The sequence below is a fragment of the Bufo gargarizans genome, chromosome 9 (assembly GCF_014858855.1).
Source record: "Bufo gargarizans isolate SCDJY-AF-19 chromosome 9, ASM1485885v1, whole genome shotgun sequence".
In the NCBI taxonomy this organism is placed as follows: Eukaryota; Metazoa; Chordata; class Amphibia; order Anura; family Bufonidae; genus Bufo; species Bufo gargarizans.
Window position 1 is genome coordinate 154,883,221 of NC_058088.1, and position 18,903 is coordinate 154,902,123.

The following is an 18,903-nucleotide window of genomic DNA, read 5'->3' on the forward strand; positions in this document are numbered from 1 at the left end:
CCTGTGGGATACTAGAGTACTGCGCTGACAAAGATAGTGTTACCCATACCATACAAAACCTTCTAAAAGAGAAAAAAATAGCATGAATCCCAAAAGTAAGCAGGAAGAGATGCCACACATCTCTGCAGTTACCAATCCAGATATTCTGCTAGAGGGCAGGTCAGGGAACCCATCCCTGCCACTAATGGTTTTTGTAGTTTAGGAATAATGTGGAAATATGGGATAGATGGATATTGAATTAGGATATAATGTTGACTTAGGAAGAAAAAGATTAATTCTAAATCAAAATCCATCTTGCGGGATTCAGGACATCTACTTCCCCTTTTATGTGTAAGGCCAGCTTAAATGGATTGTCCCATCTGGACATTTATGAGACATCCACAGGATTTGCTATAAATGTCTGATAGGTGTGGGCCCACCTCTGAGACTTGCTCCTATCTGGAGAATGGACCCCATCTCATGCAGCCAGGAATGGAGAAGGACCTCGTTCTTGATATAGAATCAGGAGGTAGGATAGGATCTACACCTATTAGACATTTGGCATTTTCTGTGTGTAAGCAACAACTCTCCAGATGGGATAACCTCTTAAGGTCCAAATAAATTGTTGTAGTAGATTTATTTTTAATTTTTTTGCAGCAGTGACAGGAAGAGACTGCAGCTTTATTGGTTATGTTACCATAAATTCAGCTTTGTTAGTGACTGGATATGCTGACATAAGTTTCTGAGAGGAGAGTCTGATTAAAAAACGAGGTCCACTATGGCTACACATCTGTCCTCAGCTCTCCATTGAAAGCAGGCAAGAAATGCCAATATCACTGTAAATAAACATATTCTGACTTACTAATATATCACTTTTACTTAGGTTTTTTTTATTGAAATCCTTGTGAAGACAATTGTGTTGTTTTATGGAATAATTAGTTGCATTTATTCTGCTGGACTGTAGAGTAATGAAATTAGGGAGAGATGTATGTAAGTGCAAATGAAATGGGGTAGTTACCAGTGGTAAACAATTCGGTTGCTGCTTTCATTTTCCAAAGAGCCTGTAATAAAACATGGAGTAATATGTAACAATGTATTCTTACTGTAGTAGGAGTAGATGGTTATGGGCAACTCCTCCAGGCAGAGATAAGGAGAACCTTGAGGAATGCAAAAAGTGTATTCAAAATTTTATAATTATAATTATTAGAAATTGTACAATGTTTCATTATAGAGAATAACACTTATGTCTTGAAAATGTAATACCCCTTTAAATATTTCAACTACAAAATACAATAGAAGAATAAAACACAGAAGATATCCAGCTAATAAAGGACAAGGGAATAAAAGTAACGCAATAGGTGATGGATCACATTGATGTATGAGAAGATTTGGTTAGCCGTATATATTTTCAACCTACAAAATATTGTCATAGTGAAGCTGGCGCCACTGTAATCTGCTTGGAAAAAGTATATACGGTCCATAAATCAATAAACTAATAAGCTAATGGAGAAATACTAATGGTAATCATGAAAATAAGCCACTGTGAAGAATACAAATCTGTCACCAATGAGGTAGTGTGCTATATATGGAAAACAAAGTCTGGCTTATGGGAAGAGAATTGGGAAACACTGTTGGAATAAAGATGTATGCACATCATCATCCCTATAGTGGAAAATATAAACGCTAAGCATTACAGTTACTGCATATATTTAAGTAACTATACATAACTAAGATCAACAATTACTGTACAGCATATGCTGTAATTAATATATATATATATAATACCACAAATATTGCAGCAGCACAGTCAGCAGTTGGGAATAAAGTTTGGGGTCGTCACCCTATCACCAAAAACTGGAAGTGCTGCCTCTTCATTCGTTGAATATATATATATATATATATATATATATATATACATACAGTCCTGATAAAAAGTTTAAGACCACTTAAAAAAATGGCAAAAAATCATATTTAGCATGGCTGGATCTTAACAAGTAGAGCTTCAACATGCAACAAGAAGAAATGGGAGTGAGACAAAACTTTTTTTGAGCATTCAATTTAATGAAAACAATGAATAAACTGAAACAGGCTGTTTTTCAGCTGATCAAAAGTTTAGGACCACTCCTCCAAAAAAAAACTAAACCCCCCCAAAACAGAAATCCAACCTCCAAACATGAACTCAGTAATGAGTAGCTCCACCGTTATTGTTTATCACTTTAAAAATTAGTTTCGGCATGCTTGATGCAAGCATTTCCATGATGTAAGTGGGAACATTTCTCCAAGTGGTGAAGACGGCCGCACAAAGACCATCTACTGTCTGGAACTGTTGTCCATTTTTGTAAACTTCCCTTGCCATCCATCCCCAAAGGTTCTCAATTGGATTTAGATCAGGGGAACACACAGAATGGGCCAAAAGAGTGATGTTATTCTCCTGGAAGAAGTCCCTTGTCCTGCGGGCATTGTTTACTGTAGCGTTGTCCTGTTGAAAAACCCAGTCGTCACCACAGAGACGAGGGCCCTCAGTCATGAGGAATGCTCTCTGCAACATCTGGACATAGCCAGCGGCCGTTTGACGCCACTGCACTTCCTGAAGCTCCATTGTTCCACTGAAGGAAAAAGTACCCCAGACCATTATGGTGCCCCCTCCACTGTGACACATAGAAAACATTTCAGGTGGGATCTGCTTGTCATGCCAGTAACGTTGGACACCATCAGAACCATCAAGGTTAATTTTTTTCTCAGAAAATTTAACTTTCTTCCACCTTTGAATGTCCCATGTTTGGTGCTCTCTTGCAAAGTCCAAACGAGCAGTTCTGTGGCATTCAAGGAGACAAGGTCTTTGAAGACGTTTTTTTGCTTTTGAAGCCCTTCAGTTTTAGATGCCGTCTGATGGTTATGGGGCTGCAGTCAGCACCAGTAAGGGCCTTAATTTGGGTCGAGGATCGTCAGCCAATTGGATCATCCGGCTCAGTGCTGATTAATTTTTTTGGGCTCTTCCACTTGACTTTTTTGTTCCATAACCCTCAGGATCATTTAAGAAATTCCAAATGACTGTCTTACTGCGTCCCAACTCAGCAGCGATGGCGCGCTGTGAGAGACCCTACTTTTGCAGTTCAACAACCCGACCACGTTCAAAAAGGGAGAGTTTTTTTGCCTTTGCCATCACAACGTGGGACTACCTGACAGAAAATGACAATCAATCCACATCTTTGCACAGATTTGGCCTTTTAAAGGCATGTGGTCCTAAAATTTTGATCAGATGAAAAACAACCTGTTTCAGTTTAATCGTTATTTTCAATTAATTGAGTGCTCTACTTGGAACCTTGTTAAGATCCAACTGTAAAATTAGATTTTTTGCCATTTTTCAAGTGGTCTTAAACTTTTGATCAGGACTGTATATATCTTATCTGTATGTATATCATTTTAAGTGTATTATCCATTTGCCTTATTTCTTTTATTTAAAAAAATAATAATAAAATTTTTGAATCTCGTGTGCCACACTGAAATTGCTAAATTCAAACTATTGGTTTAATTTTAAAATGGCTGTCTGGTATAGAAAAAAATATTTTTAAATGCATATTTGGGTGAGTCTCTCTTTCGAAACCTCCATTAAAGGAGTTTTTCAGCTTTAAAAAGATGGTAAAAATTGCTAAGAGTGCTCTTGTACCAATGCTGCCTGGTCCAGCACCCCTTTCTGCTTTCTTGTCCAGCAATGACATCCCAACACTGGGACGCCATGACCGTTGCAGCTATCGCTGGCTATATCTAGTCACCGCTGCAGTCAGTGAATGGCTGCAGTGGTCACATGCCTCTTTATCAGGATGTCATTTCGGGTTCAGGAAGCAGAGTGCGTCGGGGGACCAGGTAGCATTGGTACGGTAGTAGCGGGGGGATCCATATGTTGAGTATTACTTTTATATTTTTGAACAGCATTCTTTTCAGTTTTAAACATTTTCTGGACCCGAAAAATCCTTTAATAAGCCAGAGTGTCTGCAAACAGTGTCACTATGGGTTGAAAGCCTATTGAATTCAGTTCTCGTGGTTGTACTACAGAGGTTCTGAATATTTGCTGCCAGGTTCCCCTGCAGAGCACACCTAAGATCAGCTTATTTTCAAGAGATTCTCCAGACTAAAAGGCTTACCGGTATCTGCTTTGAATGCCAATAAACCATTTTAGATCTTTGATATGATAGATGATTTACATAGACAGTAAATGCATAGAGGAAAAAACATAATACAGGTTTATAAAATACTTGCCTTGTGCACTGATATAGATGATGTATACATGTTTTAGAGTGGTAGGGTGAATTGTTAAATTTATTTTATGGTTTAATGGCTTTGCTGTTTCATGTACCCTTTTGAGATGACAAATCTTACTCTTGCAATTCAAGTGACTAAATATTTTGACCATTATGCATTATTACAATCCCCGATGAGTTGTATTATTTATTTTCTTGTTTCTTTTGTCTATTGCCAGGAGAGTCCCTCAGCCTCACCAATGATTTATTGTCTGGTTTGGGTTCAGCTTGTATTGCAGCTGGGAGAAGCCATGGCGGGACATCAGACAACAATCTTTACTCTGTGATTTTCAAGTGCTTGGAAGCAGACAGTATTTACAAGTAAGCTGAGACCAATTATAAAAAGAAATCAATAAGCTAAATATATTGTTGAGAGCAGCTGCGCATATTGTACTATTGTATGTTAGGAAGAGCCATGCTGCTTTAATATATGAAATATTTTTAAACTTAAGTTTGCATTAAGGATGAGTGAATTGATTGTAAATGAATCGGAATCGTTAAAAATTTCACAAAAATTAATCCGCCAAATGAATCTGAAGCTTTTGCAATTCATTTTGGATGAATTGTATAAAACGGGCATCCAGCTCCATTTCACTATGAATATTGGCGGTGTAAACCACGAGGGAGGAAAAAGATGGAGGTTCACGTGACACCTGGAGAAAGTGGGGGGAGGGCTTTCCCTGGTTAGCTTAGAAGCTGAAAGACAGCAATTTCCACATTTAGGGGCAGTAGGCAGTGAGATCCTTATTGCGAACAAGAAGAATCTCCATACTGTGTTCCCCTGACACTGTTGAGGAGTCACCACGTGTTGCTGCTCCCTGGAAGGGATGGTAAGGCATGGTGCACCCCAATGAGAAATAAGTCCAGAGAGCGAGGGTCTGCAATTAACCAGTGTGCTTTTTACTTGGAGGGATTCAGGTGCAAAACAATACAGACGAGGCATAGGGCTGGCTTTTCCAGTCTCCTCCCTGGCAGAAGTAGGGTTTGATGCTGAGGAAAGGCCTGATCTAGTGGTCCCTCTCTCTCTCAGAAGGCTAGTACCTACAGGCCAAAGACTGGAGGCCCACGGTCTGTCACTCACTAGTCCGGGTGGCTCCTTGGTCACAGGGCTAGTGACCCATGGTCTGTGGCTCAGCGTCCCCATTACAGAATCTTATTCTGGTCACTCATGCAGACTGGCATGAGTCTCCCCTCTGGCCAAGCACTGGACCTTAACTGCAGAACACTAGGGGCTCTGACTGCTCTCTTTATATACAGTTTCTAGATAGACTGCAACCTTCTAGTGGAAGGGGTGGAGTGGAGAAACTCAGCACAAACAATTACAATGTTACCACTCCCATCTGGCATAGACTTGCATTAGAGATTCAATGGTACTCAATGGCAATGACACAGCAGTTTCTCCAGACAAAAACAAGTTTCCAGACATAACAACATAGCAAAACCAGACATTCAAAAGGTCAGTCTGTCTCTAAAACATGCTCTTCTTTAAACCTTATGGCAGCTGTGGAAAATTACCAGCTTCTCATTCAAAGTCCCAAAAGTCTCTCAGTATTTATTAACCCTTTCCACAGAGCCTTGCAAATACAGTGCAGATGTACAGGATATATTACAGCATACCTATAAAATGCAGTTAAACAGTATTAAACAGTGCAAGTTAACTCTTTCAAGTGAAATAAAGTAAGATGTTTATAACTTTGGAGGGAACAGGGGAAAATGTCCACAAATGTCCAGACTTCACAGTACCCCTACTCCAGGGCACTACATAAGAAGATATTTTTTATTTTATTTTTTTAAATCTCAAGTTTCTACAGTTCACATGCTTGTTGACAGCAGAGCACCACAACAGCATTCTGCTGCAAACGTTGACCTGTTACATATTTGTTTCTTCTGAAAACCATTACAGAGCATTATATCCGTGTTATTAATTACATTGCATTATAGCAGAAGCATTTTACGGCAATAACGCCTTTTTTATACCCGTGTTATTGAACGCATAGTTTAAAGACATTTTACTGCAAACATTGCATTGTTATATCTGTGTTAGCGGACGCATTTCTGCATCAGACGTGTAGTTCGAAGACCTTTTGCTACAACAATTGCAGTTATACATGTGCTATTAAACCAATAGTTCAATAGTTCAAAGATAATACCAATGTGCAGTGTGTTTGTAGAAGGAGGGACATTTAACTGCACCTCTGTTTTTAAATTACAGAAAAAAAATGCAATTTTGCTACAACCGTTTAATAATCTGTATACCAAACCCGTGACTTTTAATTTATAGGAATCCCGTGATTTTTCATTTATAGGTATCCCGTGATTTTTCATTTTTAGGTCTCATAATGAAATGTCTGGAAAATGAAACGGGGCAAAACAAAAAAATCATCAGACCATGGGCAGCACCAGCCATCTGGCCAGTAATAGTAGTTGTAGGCCACAGTTCTCTCTGGCTTCCGATAGATGCAAGATTATTCATCCTCTCAGTCACAGCAGAATGATTTGGATGTCACTTCAGAGTCTGACACTGTGCCTTGGAGACAGGGTTCACAGTATTCCTCCTGCTCCTCCTTGCAACCCTATAGAAGAATTTTTGTTACATCTTCTCTGTCTACACTACCTCGTCTAGTGGGGAGCATTCTTTTTTCCCAAGTAGAGGAAACAACAACCTACCCCACGTTATTGAAGATACTTGAGAGTCTTCCTGTTAATGACTTGTGTGAGAATAGTCAGCATTTGGACTGCCATAAGTACGAGGTTCATGCATAGCTGTGTTGGCAGTGGTGGTAATAGTGGTACCCATGGTGGTGGCGGTAGGTGCAGTGGTAGCTGCAGTGTCACTAAGTGCAAATACAAAGCAGGGAATCGGGAGAGCGACCAAGATGCTTCCAATAACAGTATGATAAAAGTGGTGTGGAGTGTGGGGATGATGATTGTGTGTTGGACAGGACCTTGATGTTTGATTGGTGTGCTGAGGAGGAAGTAACATCCGAGGAGGGTGTGTGCCAGCAACAACAATAAGGAACAGAGGCAACATACGGGCAGAACCTCCCAAAAAACTGCCAGGGCCAGATCTGCTTCTATTATGGTCAACTTGGGAACTAGTGATGCCACTGATGGCACAGGTTCAAAATGTGCCAGACTTAAGCGAAGCTCGGCTGCCGACAGTTTTTTTACACAGAGCCTTGAGACAAGAGCATTCTCATGTGCAATCTGCAAGATTAATATAAACAGTGGGCTTTAACCCCTTAAGGACTTAGGACGTACCGGTATGCCATGTTTTCCGAGTCCTTAAGGACCCAGGGCGTACCGATATGTCCTAACTTTAAAATTACATTGTGGCGTGGCGGGGGTTAATTGGAACAGGATGTCTGCTGAAATCATTCAGCGGGCATCCTGTCACAACACGGGGGGGGGGGGGGGGGGGTTTGCGGTATTACCTTATCCGGCGGCAGGCAGTGCCATCGGGTCCCCATGCGGCTGTAGGGGGAACCCGATGGCTTTGAAGGCAGCGTGATGCCTTGCCTTCCTTAGGCATTTGCGCTGCCTTCGGTGACGAGCCTGTGAGATCCAGCCCCCTGGATCTCACAGGCCGGAAGCTGTATGAGTAATACACACAGTATTACTCATACAGCCAATGCATTCCAATACAGAAGTATTGGAATGCATTGTAAAAGGGATTAGACCCCCAAAAGTTGAAGTCCCAAAGTGGGACAAAAAATAAAGTAAAAAAAAAGATGAAAAAATAAAGTTCCCCCCCCCCCAAAATTAAAAGTTTCAAGTAAAAATAAACAAAGACGTAATTTTCCCCAAATAAAGTAAAAACAAAATTGGTAAAAAATTGGGGGGAAAAAAAGTTGACACATTAGGTATCGCCGCGTCTGGATCGATCGGCTCTATAAATATATCAGATGACCTAACCCCTCAGATAAACACCGTAAAAAATAAAAAATAAAAACTGTGCTAAATCAACCATTTTTTTGTCACCTTACATCACAAAAAGTACAACAGCAAGCGATCAAAAGGGCGTTTTCCCCACTAAAATAGTACCAATCTAACCAACACCTCATCCCGCAAAAAATATGCACCTACCTGAGACAATCGCCCAAAAAATAAAAAAACTATGGCTCAGAATATGGAGACACTAAAACATCATTTTTTTTTTGTTTAAAAAAAAACTGTTATTGTGTAAAACTTACATAAATAAAAAAAAAGTTGACATATTAGGTATCGCCGCGTCCATATTGACCGGCTCTATAAAAATATCACTTGACATAACCCCTCAGATGAACACCGTAAAAAATAAATACTGTGCTAAATAAACAATTTTTTGTCACCTTACATCACACAAAGTGTAATAGCAAGCAATCAAAAAATCATATGCGGCCCAAACTAGTGCTAATTAAACCGTCATCTCATCCCACAAAAAATGAGATCCTACCCAAGGTAATCGCACAAAAACTGAAAAAATTATGGCTCTCAGACTATGGAAATACTGAAACATGATTTTTTTTGTTTAAACAAGAAATCATTGTGTAAAACTCACAGAAATAAAAAAAAGTATACATATTAGGTATCGCCGCATCCGTGACAACCTGGTCTATAAAAATATCACATGATCTAACCTGTCAGATAAATGTTGTAAATAACAAAAAATAAAAACGGTGCCAAAACAGCTATTTCTTGTTACCTTACTTCACAAAAAGTGTAGTATAGAGCAACCAAAAATCATATGTACCCTAAACTAGTACCAACAATACTGCCACCCTATCCCGTAGTTTCTAAAATGGGGTCACTTTTTTGGAGTTTCTACTCTAGGATTGCATCAGGGGGGGCTTCAAATGGGACATGGTGTAAAAAAAACTGTCCAGCAAAATCTGCCTTCCAAAAACCGTATGGCATTTTTTTCCTTCTGCGCCCTGCCGTGTGCCTGTACAGTGGTTTACTACTACATATGGGGTGTTTCTGTAAACTACAGAATCAGAGCCATAAATATTGAGTTTAGTTTGGCTGTTGACCTTTGCTTTGTAACTGGAAAAAATAAATTTAAAATGGAAAATCTGCCAAAAAAGTGAAATTTTTAAATTGTATCTCTATTTTCCATTAATTCTTGTGGAACACCTAAAGGGTTAACGACATTTGTAAAAATCAGTTTTGAATACCTTTGAGGGGTGTAGTTTCTTAGATGGGTTCACTTTAATTGAGTTTCTACTCTAGGGGTGCATCAGGGGGGCTTCAAATGGGACATGGTGTAAAAAAAAACAGTCCAGCAAAACGTGCCTTCCAAAAACCGTTTGGCATTCCTTTCCTTCTGCGCCCTGCCGTGTGCCTGTACAGCGGTTAACGACCACATATGCGGTGTTTCTGAAAACTACAGAATCAGGGCCATAAATATTGAGTTTGGTTTGGCTGTTAACCCTTGCTTTGTAACTGGAAAAAAATTATTAAAATGGAAAATCTGTCAAAAAAGTGAAATTTTGAAATTGTATCTCTATTTTTCATTAATTCTTGTGGAACACCTAAAGGGTTAACAAAGTTTGTAAAATCAGTTTTGAATACCTTAATGGGTGTAGTTTATAGAATGGGTCATTTTTGGGTGGTTCCTATTATGTAAGCCTCGCAAAGTGACTTCAGACCTGAACTGGTCCCTAAAAATTGGGTTTTTGAAAATTTCAGAAAAATGTCAAGATTTGCTTCTAAACTTCTAAGCCTTGTAACATCCCCCAAAAATAAAATATCATTCCCAAAATGATCCAAACATGAAGTAGACATATGGGGAATGTAAAGTAATAACTATTTTTGGAGGTATTACTATGTATTTTAGAAGTAGAGAAATTGAAACTTGGAAATTTTGCAATTTTTTTACAAATTTTGGGTAAATTTGGTATTTGTTTTAGAAATAAAAAAAGATATTTTTTTAACTTCATTTTACCAGTGTCATGAAGTACAATATGTGACAAAAAAAACAATCTCAGAATGGCCTGGATAAGTCAAAGTGTTTTAAAGTTATCAGCACTTAAAGTGACACTGGTCAGATTTGCCAAAAATGGCCAAGTCCTTAAGGGGTTAAAAAACAAACATAGGAACCATAGCTCTGTTGCAGCACATGAAGCTGCATCACCAGTTACTGTAGGAAAATAGAAGTGGCCCCCAGCTAGCACAGCAAAAGTGTCCTTCTCTTTGGCGCCTTTGCGGCAGCCAGGCCGTATCCACATGCAGTGCAGTGCCTATGTCATTGTCATTATCAGTTGCTGCTTCTCACTTTCAAACTACTCCTTATTTTGCTCTTCTCCACTGCCAGCCATCAATAACGGAATATGTGGCCAGGAAACAACTCTGTATGCCCAGCAATCTGCTGGTGTGCAAACTTATTTCCAACCTGGCCAAGTTGCTGGCAGTGCAGTCACTGAAGTACCTCTTAGTGGATTCTGCTGTGAGCTGGTGGCATACATTCAGCCTTGCTGGAAGATACCTAGCTGGCATTATTTCTCTACTGTAATGTGATGGAGAATGTGGACTAGTCCTTACAATTCTCGCTGTGTGGCAAAGTGCACGCCACCACACCTGGAGCAGCTATAATGGGCATGTACAGTACATGTCTTTCACAGCCCACTGGGTCAATGTTTTGTGTGAAAGCAGTGAGGCAGCAATGAAGCAAGAAGTCCAAGTCCTATAGACACCTCCACGTTTGTTTTGGTCTGGTTCCCATACCCTGTCCCCAACAGGAGCAGGGCCGTCCATTGCTCCCACTACCCTCCTGTCATATATGTAAAGTGAAGCATTGCCATGCCATGTTAGAGCTAATCGGCCTGGGCAAGAGTAGTCACACAACCAAAAAGTTGCTAAAGCAGCAAACATCCTGCTGGCTATCTCTCTGCCAACCTAAACTGGGCAAGGTAGTCAGTGACCATGGCAGGAGCATCGTGGCTGTGCTGCATTTGGGAGAAATAACACATGCTCCCTGCATGACACACATAGTAAATTTAGTTGTGCGACCTTTTGAAAAAGGACAGTGGCTTGTACAGGAGACTAGAATGTCCTCACATTTCAACCATTCTTATGTGGAAAGGAACAACCTTCTTGCGGCAACAGAACGGACTGCCATTGCAACACTTGATCCGCAACATTCCGACTCCCTGGAATTACAACTTGCATATGTTAGAGTGTCTGTAAGAGCAGTGTAAAACAGTGAAGGATTTCTTCATGCACCAGACCATCTCAGCAGGGATTATGTGTTGTTTCAAAGCCAGGCATTTGCGGCACATTAGAGACGCCTGTAATGTACTTAGTCCCTTTGAAGAGGTTTTGTCAGATTTTTCAGTAGCGAGAACTGTGGCATCAACTATTTTATCCCGCTCTCTGTAGCTGTTGTAGACCCACATAGAGAAAGTCCCATAGGAAGTGGAGGATGAACAGCTACCACTAGAGGAGGCACTTGTGCGTGAATATGAGGCTGATGAGAACATCGGCCATGATGACTAATCATCTCAACGGAGACACAAAGAACTTTGTCCTTGGGCAAACTGGCGAGAATGGCAAGATGTATGCTTGCATGCTTATGTAATGACAGGAATATCCTTACCATCAAGCAGTATGATTACTGGATAGCCATGCTTTTACACCCTCACTATCAAAGCAAAATGGGGTAATGTTCCATTGTTGAAAGGGAGGCTAAATTGCCCTTTTACAAGAATACACTGTGTACACAGCTTGCCGCAGATTTTGGCAAGCAGACACCCACTTGTCTCCACTACCACAAATAGCAGAAGCTGCAGCAGCCAGTTCAACATAATAGAGAATTTAAATGCATACCAATTTTTAACCCCGTGGACCTCTGGACAGGCAGATTAAAACAGTGGCCTTAAATCTTTCTGTTCTTTCTTGTCCAGCCTCCAGTGTCATCTCAAAGAGGGTTTTCAGTGTGACATGGGGCATTGGAAAAGTTGTCCTCCACTAGTGTACAAAATATCACTTTTGTCAAAATGATTGAGGCATAGATCAGTGAGAATTTTTCACACCCCTCCTGTGGAGGCCAATGAATATATCTACAATTGCAGATTGTGCCACATTATGCCACTGTCTGACTGCCTACCATCATGTTCCATAGCGTATGGATTCTGCGGCTGCCGGCATCATGCCACTGGTGCTGTCTGCCTGCCTACGATCATGTTCTGTACTGTATGAATGATGCTGCAATCACCGCTGCAGCTGCTGCTCCCTTTACCTAACTCCCCTACTGTAAGTTCCTTTACCCCTACTGCTAATACCATTACTTCTACACAGCTGCCACTACTACTACTACCCCCTAAACAGCCACACACAGATCTACTGGCTTGTCTGATCCATGCTGTTCTGCTACTGCTGATGCTACTATTGTAACCACATTCCACTGATACCCTACCTTTTCCACATCCACACTGTACTGCTGCTGCTCAAAAATAAAAGGGAGAATTTTTCAGGCTCGTTCAGAACAAGCCTTTGTTTCTTTTGACAATTAACACGTGTATAAATATGGGTAGGCATTCTGCCCCCATTAACACATCATTTTTGAATGCTTGTGCAGAAAAAGCCACTGTTTCTTGTAACCTGCTTGTGTGTATAAACAGAGACAAGAATCTGTCCCAGTTAAGTCATACTTTTTGGATGTTTTTAAAAGCCATCTGCCCTGATAAGGGAAAATGTTTGGAAGCTTTCTAATATGGAAAAGTATAAACATGAGTTGCCAAAGAGTGTTTTTGTACATGCTGTTTACCCATGCGTTTACCCATAGCTATATTTGTCAGAGTCACTCTGGCATGATTTTCTAATGCTGTCATTGCGTTTAAGAGCTTAACAGGAGAAGGGAGGGAGAGAGAGAGAGAGAGAGAGAGAGAGAGAAAACATTCATATACAATTTTAAAAAATAAATAATGAAAAGATAAAAAAATATAGAAGTCCTAGGATAAATCAGTATGATATATATATACACTCACCTAAAGAATTATTAGGAACACCCCCTTTTGCCTTCAGAACTGCCTTAATTCTACGTGGCATTGATTCAACAAGGTGCTGATAGCATTCTTTAGAAATGTTGGGCCGTATTGATAGGATAGCATTTTGCAGTTGATGAAGATTTGAGGGATGCACATTCAGGGCACATTCAGCTCCCGTTCCACCACATCCCAAAGATGCTCTATTGGGTTGAGATCTGGTGACTGTGGGGGCCATTTTAGTACAGTGAACTCATTGTCATGTTCAAGAAACCAATTTGAAATGATTTGAGCTTTGTGACATTGTGCATTATCCTGCTGGAAGTAGCCATCAGAGGATGGGTACATGGTGGTCATGAAGGGATGGACATGGTCAGAAACAATGCTCAGGTAGCCCGTGGCATTTAAACGATGGCCAATTGGCACTAAGGGGCCTAAAGTGTGCCCAGAAAACATCCCCCACACCATTACACCACCACCACCAGCCTGCACAGTGGTAACAAGGCATGATGGATACATGTTCTCATTCTGTTTACGCCAAATTCGGACTCTACCATTTGAATGTCTCAACAGAAATCGAGACTCATCAGACCAGGCAACATTTTTCCAGTCTTCAACAGTCCAATTTTGGTGAGCTCGTGCAAATTGTAGCCTCTTTTTCCTATTTGTAGTGGAGATGAATGGTACCCGGTGGGGTCTTCTGCTGTTGTAGCCCATCCGCCTCAAGGTTGTGCGTGTTGTGGCTTTGCTGCATACCTCGGTTGTAACGAGTGGTTATTTCAGTCTACGTTGCTCTTCTATCAGCTTGAATCAGTCGGCCCATTCTCCTCTGACCTCTTGCATCAACAAGGCATTTTCGCCCACAGGACTGCCGCATACTGGATGTTTTTCCCTTTTCACACCATTCTTTGTAAACCCTAGAAATGGTTGTGCGTGAAAATCCCAGTAACTGAGCAGATTGTGAAATACTCAGACCGGCCATCTGGCACCAGCAACCATGCCAAGCTCAAAATTGCTTAAATCACCTTTCTTTCCCATTCTGACATTCAGTTTGGAGTCTAGGAGATTGTCTTGACCAGGACCACAGCCCTACATGCATTGAAGCAACTGCCATGTGATTGGTTGACTAGATAATCGCATTAATGAGAAATAGAACAGGTGTTCCTAATAATTCTTTAGGTGAGTGTATATATATACAGTACAGACCAAAAGTTTGGACACACCTTCTCATTCAAAGAGTTTTCTTTATTTTCATGACTATGAAAATTGTAGATTCACACTGAAGGCATCAAAACTATGAATTAACACATGTGGAATTATATACATAACAAAAAAGTGTGAAACAACTGAAAATATGTCATATTCTAGGTTCTTCAAAGTAGCCACCTTTTGCTTTGATTACTGCTTTGCACACTCTTGGCATTTTCTTGATGAGCTTCAAGAGGTAGTCACATGAAATGGTTTTCACTTCACAGGTGTGCCTTGTCAGGTTTAATAAGTGGGATTTCTTGCCTTATAAATGGGGTTGGGACCATCAGTTGCGTTGTGGAGAAATCAGGTGGATACACAGCTGATAGTCCTACTGAATAGACTGTTAGAATTTGTATTATGGCAAGAAAAAAGCAGCTAAGTAAAGAAAAACGAGTGGCCATCATTACTTTAAGAAATGAAGGTCAGTCGGTCCGAAAAATTGGGAAAACGTTGAAAGTGTCTCCAAGTGCAGTCACAACAACCATCAAGCGCTACAAAGAAACTGGCTCACATGCGGACCGCCCCAGGAAAGGAAGACCAAGAGTCACCTCTGCTGCGGAGGATAAGTTCATCCGAGTCACCAGCCTCAGAAATCGCAGGTTAACAGCAGCTCAGATTAGAGACTAGGTCAATGCCACACAGAGTTCTAGCAGCAGACACATCTCTAGAACAACTGTTAAGAGGAGACTGTGTGAATCAGGCCTTCATGGTAGAATATCTGCTAGGAAACCACTGCTAAGGACAGGCAACAAGCAGAAGAGACTTGTTTGGGCTAAAGAACACAAGGAATGGACATTAGACCAGTGGAAATCTGTGCTTTGGTCTGATGAGTCCAAATTTGAGATCTTTGGTTCTAACCACTGTGTCTTTGTGCGATGCAGAAAAGGTGAACTGATGGACTCTACATGCCTTGTTCCCACCGTGAAGCATGGAGGAGGAGGTGTGATGGTGTGGGGGTGCTTTGCTGGTGACACTGTTGGGGATTTATTCAAAATTGAAGGCATACTGAACCAGCATGGCTACCACAGCATCTTGCAGCGGCATGCTATTCCATCCGGTTTGTGTTTAGTTGGACCATCATTTATTTTTCAACAGGACAATGACCCCAAACACACCTCCAGGCTGTGTAAGGGCTATTTGACCATGAAGGAGAGTGATGGGGTGCTGCGCCAGATGACCTGGCCTCCACAGTCACCGGACCTGAACCCAATCGAGATGGTTTGGGGTGAGCTGGACCGCAGAGTGAAGGCAAAAGGGCCAACAAGTGCTAAGCATCTCTGGGAACTCCTTCAAGACTGTTGGAAGACCATTTCAGGTGACTACCTCTTGAAGCTCATCAAGAGCATGCCAAGAGTGTGCAAAGCAGTAATCAAAGCAAAAGGTGGCTACTTTGAAGAACCTAGAATATGACATATTTTCAGTTGTTTCACACTTTTTTGTTATGTATATAATTCCACATGTGTTAATTCATAGTTTTGATGCCTTCAGTGTGAATCTACAATTTTCATAGTCATGAAAATAAAGAAAACTCTTTGAATGAGAAGGTGTGTCCAAACTTTTGGTCTGTTCTGTATATGTATATATATATATATATATATATTTACTGAACAAAATATAAACACAACACTTTCGGTTTTGCTCCCATTTTGCATGAGCTGAACTCAAAGATCTGAAACATTTTCTACATAAACAAAATACCCATTACCCTCAAATATTGTTCACAAATCTGTCTAAATCTGTGTTAGTGAGCACTTCTCCTTTGTTGAGATAATCCATCCCACCTCAAAGGTATGGCATATCAAGGTGCTGATTAGGCAGCATAAATATTGCACAGGTGTGCCTTAGACTGCCCACAATAAAGCGCACGCTTGGTACCTGATATCTGCTTGTATTCCTGTACTCTGCTACCTGTTTGATCCCTGCCTGCTTGCCTTGACTCTCCTGTTGCCGATCTGGATTGCCTGACCTGTACCTGTGCTGCCTGCCCTGACATATTGCCTGTTTGACTTCGCCTCTGCCTCATCCTTTGGTCCTGCACTGTTGCTCCTGGTTACGACTCAGCCTGCTGACAACGCCTGTACCTCTGGTACCTTGCTCAGGTACCTCCTGGTCCGCCTGGACCATTTGCCTCGTGTGCCAATCCTCCGCAAGAGGTAGCGACCTGTGTTCCCCTCTGGAAAGTCCATCCCCACCATCAGGGGTACTGTAAAGATCGAGGGGTTCGCTTGGACAACGCTCTTAGAGGAAGTAGGACACATGGCACAGTGGTTTCGCTCGTGATAGTACACTAAGACCATGGACCATGCTGATCACCTAAGCCTGTCGTTCAGGAATTGTTACATGAAGTGAGGCATCATAGCAAACGTCAGGATGTCATAATGCAGTTCATGCAAAATGTCTGGATGCCATCTCTTCTCCAGCTACTGCAGGGTCGCAATTTACTGCTACTCCTGCAATTCCCACACAGGTGAATCCCGATTTGTGTGCCGCTGGTGTGCAACTCCCTCTGCCATCACACTATGGTGTAGATTCAAAAACCTGTTGTGGATTCCTGAACCAGTGTCTGATCCACTTTGTGTTGCATGGTCAGAAGTTTCACACTGAGAAGTCCAAGATTGCCTTGCCTTCATTGTGTCCCCGCTGTCTGATTTGGCTCATGATTGGGCAAATCCTATTTTGGGAACATGGAGGTCCAGAGAACACAAATCTGCAGTCTTTCCTAGCTACCTTCTGGCTGGTCTTTGAGGAGCCCGGCTGCACATCCTCCGCTGCATCAGCTCTGCTGTGTCTATGACAGGGTTCCTTGTCTGTGGGTCAGTACGCCATCCAGTTTTGTACCCTGGCTGCCAAACTTGCATGGAACAATGAGGCTCTACTAGCAGTGTTCTGGGAGGGCCTTTCTGACCAAATTAAGGATGAATTAGCTGGTCGCGTCTGTCCGTCTACTCTGAATGACCTGATCACCTTGGCCACAAGGATAGATATGTGATGTCCCAAGCGATGTCTGATTACATCAAGAGAATCTCAAGAGGGGGGTTATTCAGAAAGCTACATCACCAGCCGGTGCCGGGTTCTTCTTTGTGCAGAAAAAAGATGGATCCTTACGGCCCTGTATTGACTATCAAGGTCTGAATAAGGTCACAGTCAAGAATCGATGCCCTCTTCCGCTAATCTTTGAACTCTTTGACAGGATCCGGGGAGCTAAGGTCTTCACAAAATTCGACCTGCATGGCGCATGCAATCTTATCCGCATTCGAAAGGGGCGGTGAGTGGTAGACTGCTTTCAAAACTTGTGATGGACACTACAAGTATCTTGACATGCCCTTCAGTTTGTGCAGTGCTCTCGTAGTATTCCAGGAGTTGTTGGTAAAAGATATCTTTAGGGACCTGCTCTATGTCTGCGTGATAGTGTACCTGGACGATATTCTGATCTATTCTCCAGATTTGACCACTCACCAGAAGCATGTACGTTTAGTTTTACAGCGGTTGAGAGAGAATTTACTTTATGCCAAACTCGAGAAATTAATCTTTGACAAATCTACCGTACCATTCCTCGGATATATAATCTCGGATGTCGGGTTGCAGATGGTTCCTGAAATATTGAATGCAGTAATGGACTGGCCCCGCCAACAGGGTCTTCATGCTATACAGCGCTTCCTTGGATTTGCTAATTTCTATTGTCAGTTCATTCTGAATTTTTCATCTTTTGCATCACCAATCTCCGCTCTTACTAAGAAAGGGGTGAATGCCAGAGTCTGGACTCCTGAGGCAGAGGCCGCCTTCATCCAATATAAGAGATCCTTTGCTTTTGCGCCTATTCTGCATAATCCCAATGTCTCCCGCCAATTCTTTTTAGAAGTGGATGCCTCCTCCATAGGAGCCTGTGCTGTTTTACTACAGAAAGGTTTTAAGGGCAATATGTTTACATGTGGATTTTCCTCCAACCTCTTCTTCCCTGCTGAGAGGAAATTCTGTATAGGAAACAGAGAGCTTCTGGCCATAAAACCTGCCTTGGAGGAGTTATCTATTGGAGGGGGCCCAGCATTCAGTGATAATCTTCACCGACCACAAGAACCTTACATATCTGCAGATGGCCCAGCATCTAAACACTCTACAAGCCAGATGGGCACTCTTATTCTTCTCTTTTGATTTTGAGCTTCACTTTCCCCCGGCCGAGAAGAACATCAAGGTGGATTCTCTGTCTTGGTCATTTGACTTCTCCGACCAGCAGGAGGAGCCCCAGTACATTGTAGATCCTGCTCGCTTCATCACAGTGGCTCCTGTCCTGGTAAAAGACATCCCTCCCGGGACGACATTTGTGCCATTTGCCAAGAGAAAATGTATTCTAGCTTGGGGGCACAACTCTAAACTGGCTGGTCACCCAGGGATCCGCAAGACCACAGAACTTTTGT

The 18,903-nt window shown here is 41.7% G+C and overlaps 1 protein-coding gene across 1 annotated transcript in view; it reads left to right on the forward strand.

Annotated features, from left to right (window-relative positions):
* The window catches only part of ASTN2 (astrotactin 2), an 859,422-nt gene that overhangs the window by 776,286 nt on the left and 64,233 nt on the right, over positions 1-18,903 (forward strand). Inside the window, exon 19 of the mRNA XM_044306147.1 lies at positions 4,457-4,598. Coding sequence (XP_044162082.1) covers positions 4,457-4,598 — 142 coding nt within the window. The remainder of the gene's footprint in view (positions 1-4,456; positions 4,599-18,903) is intronic.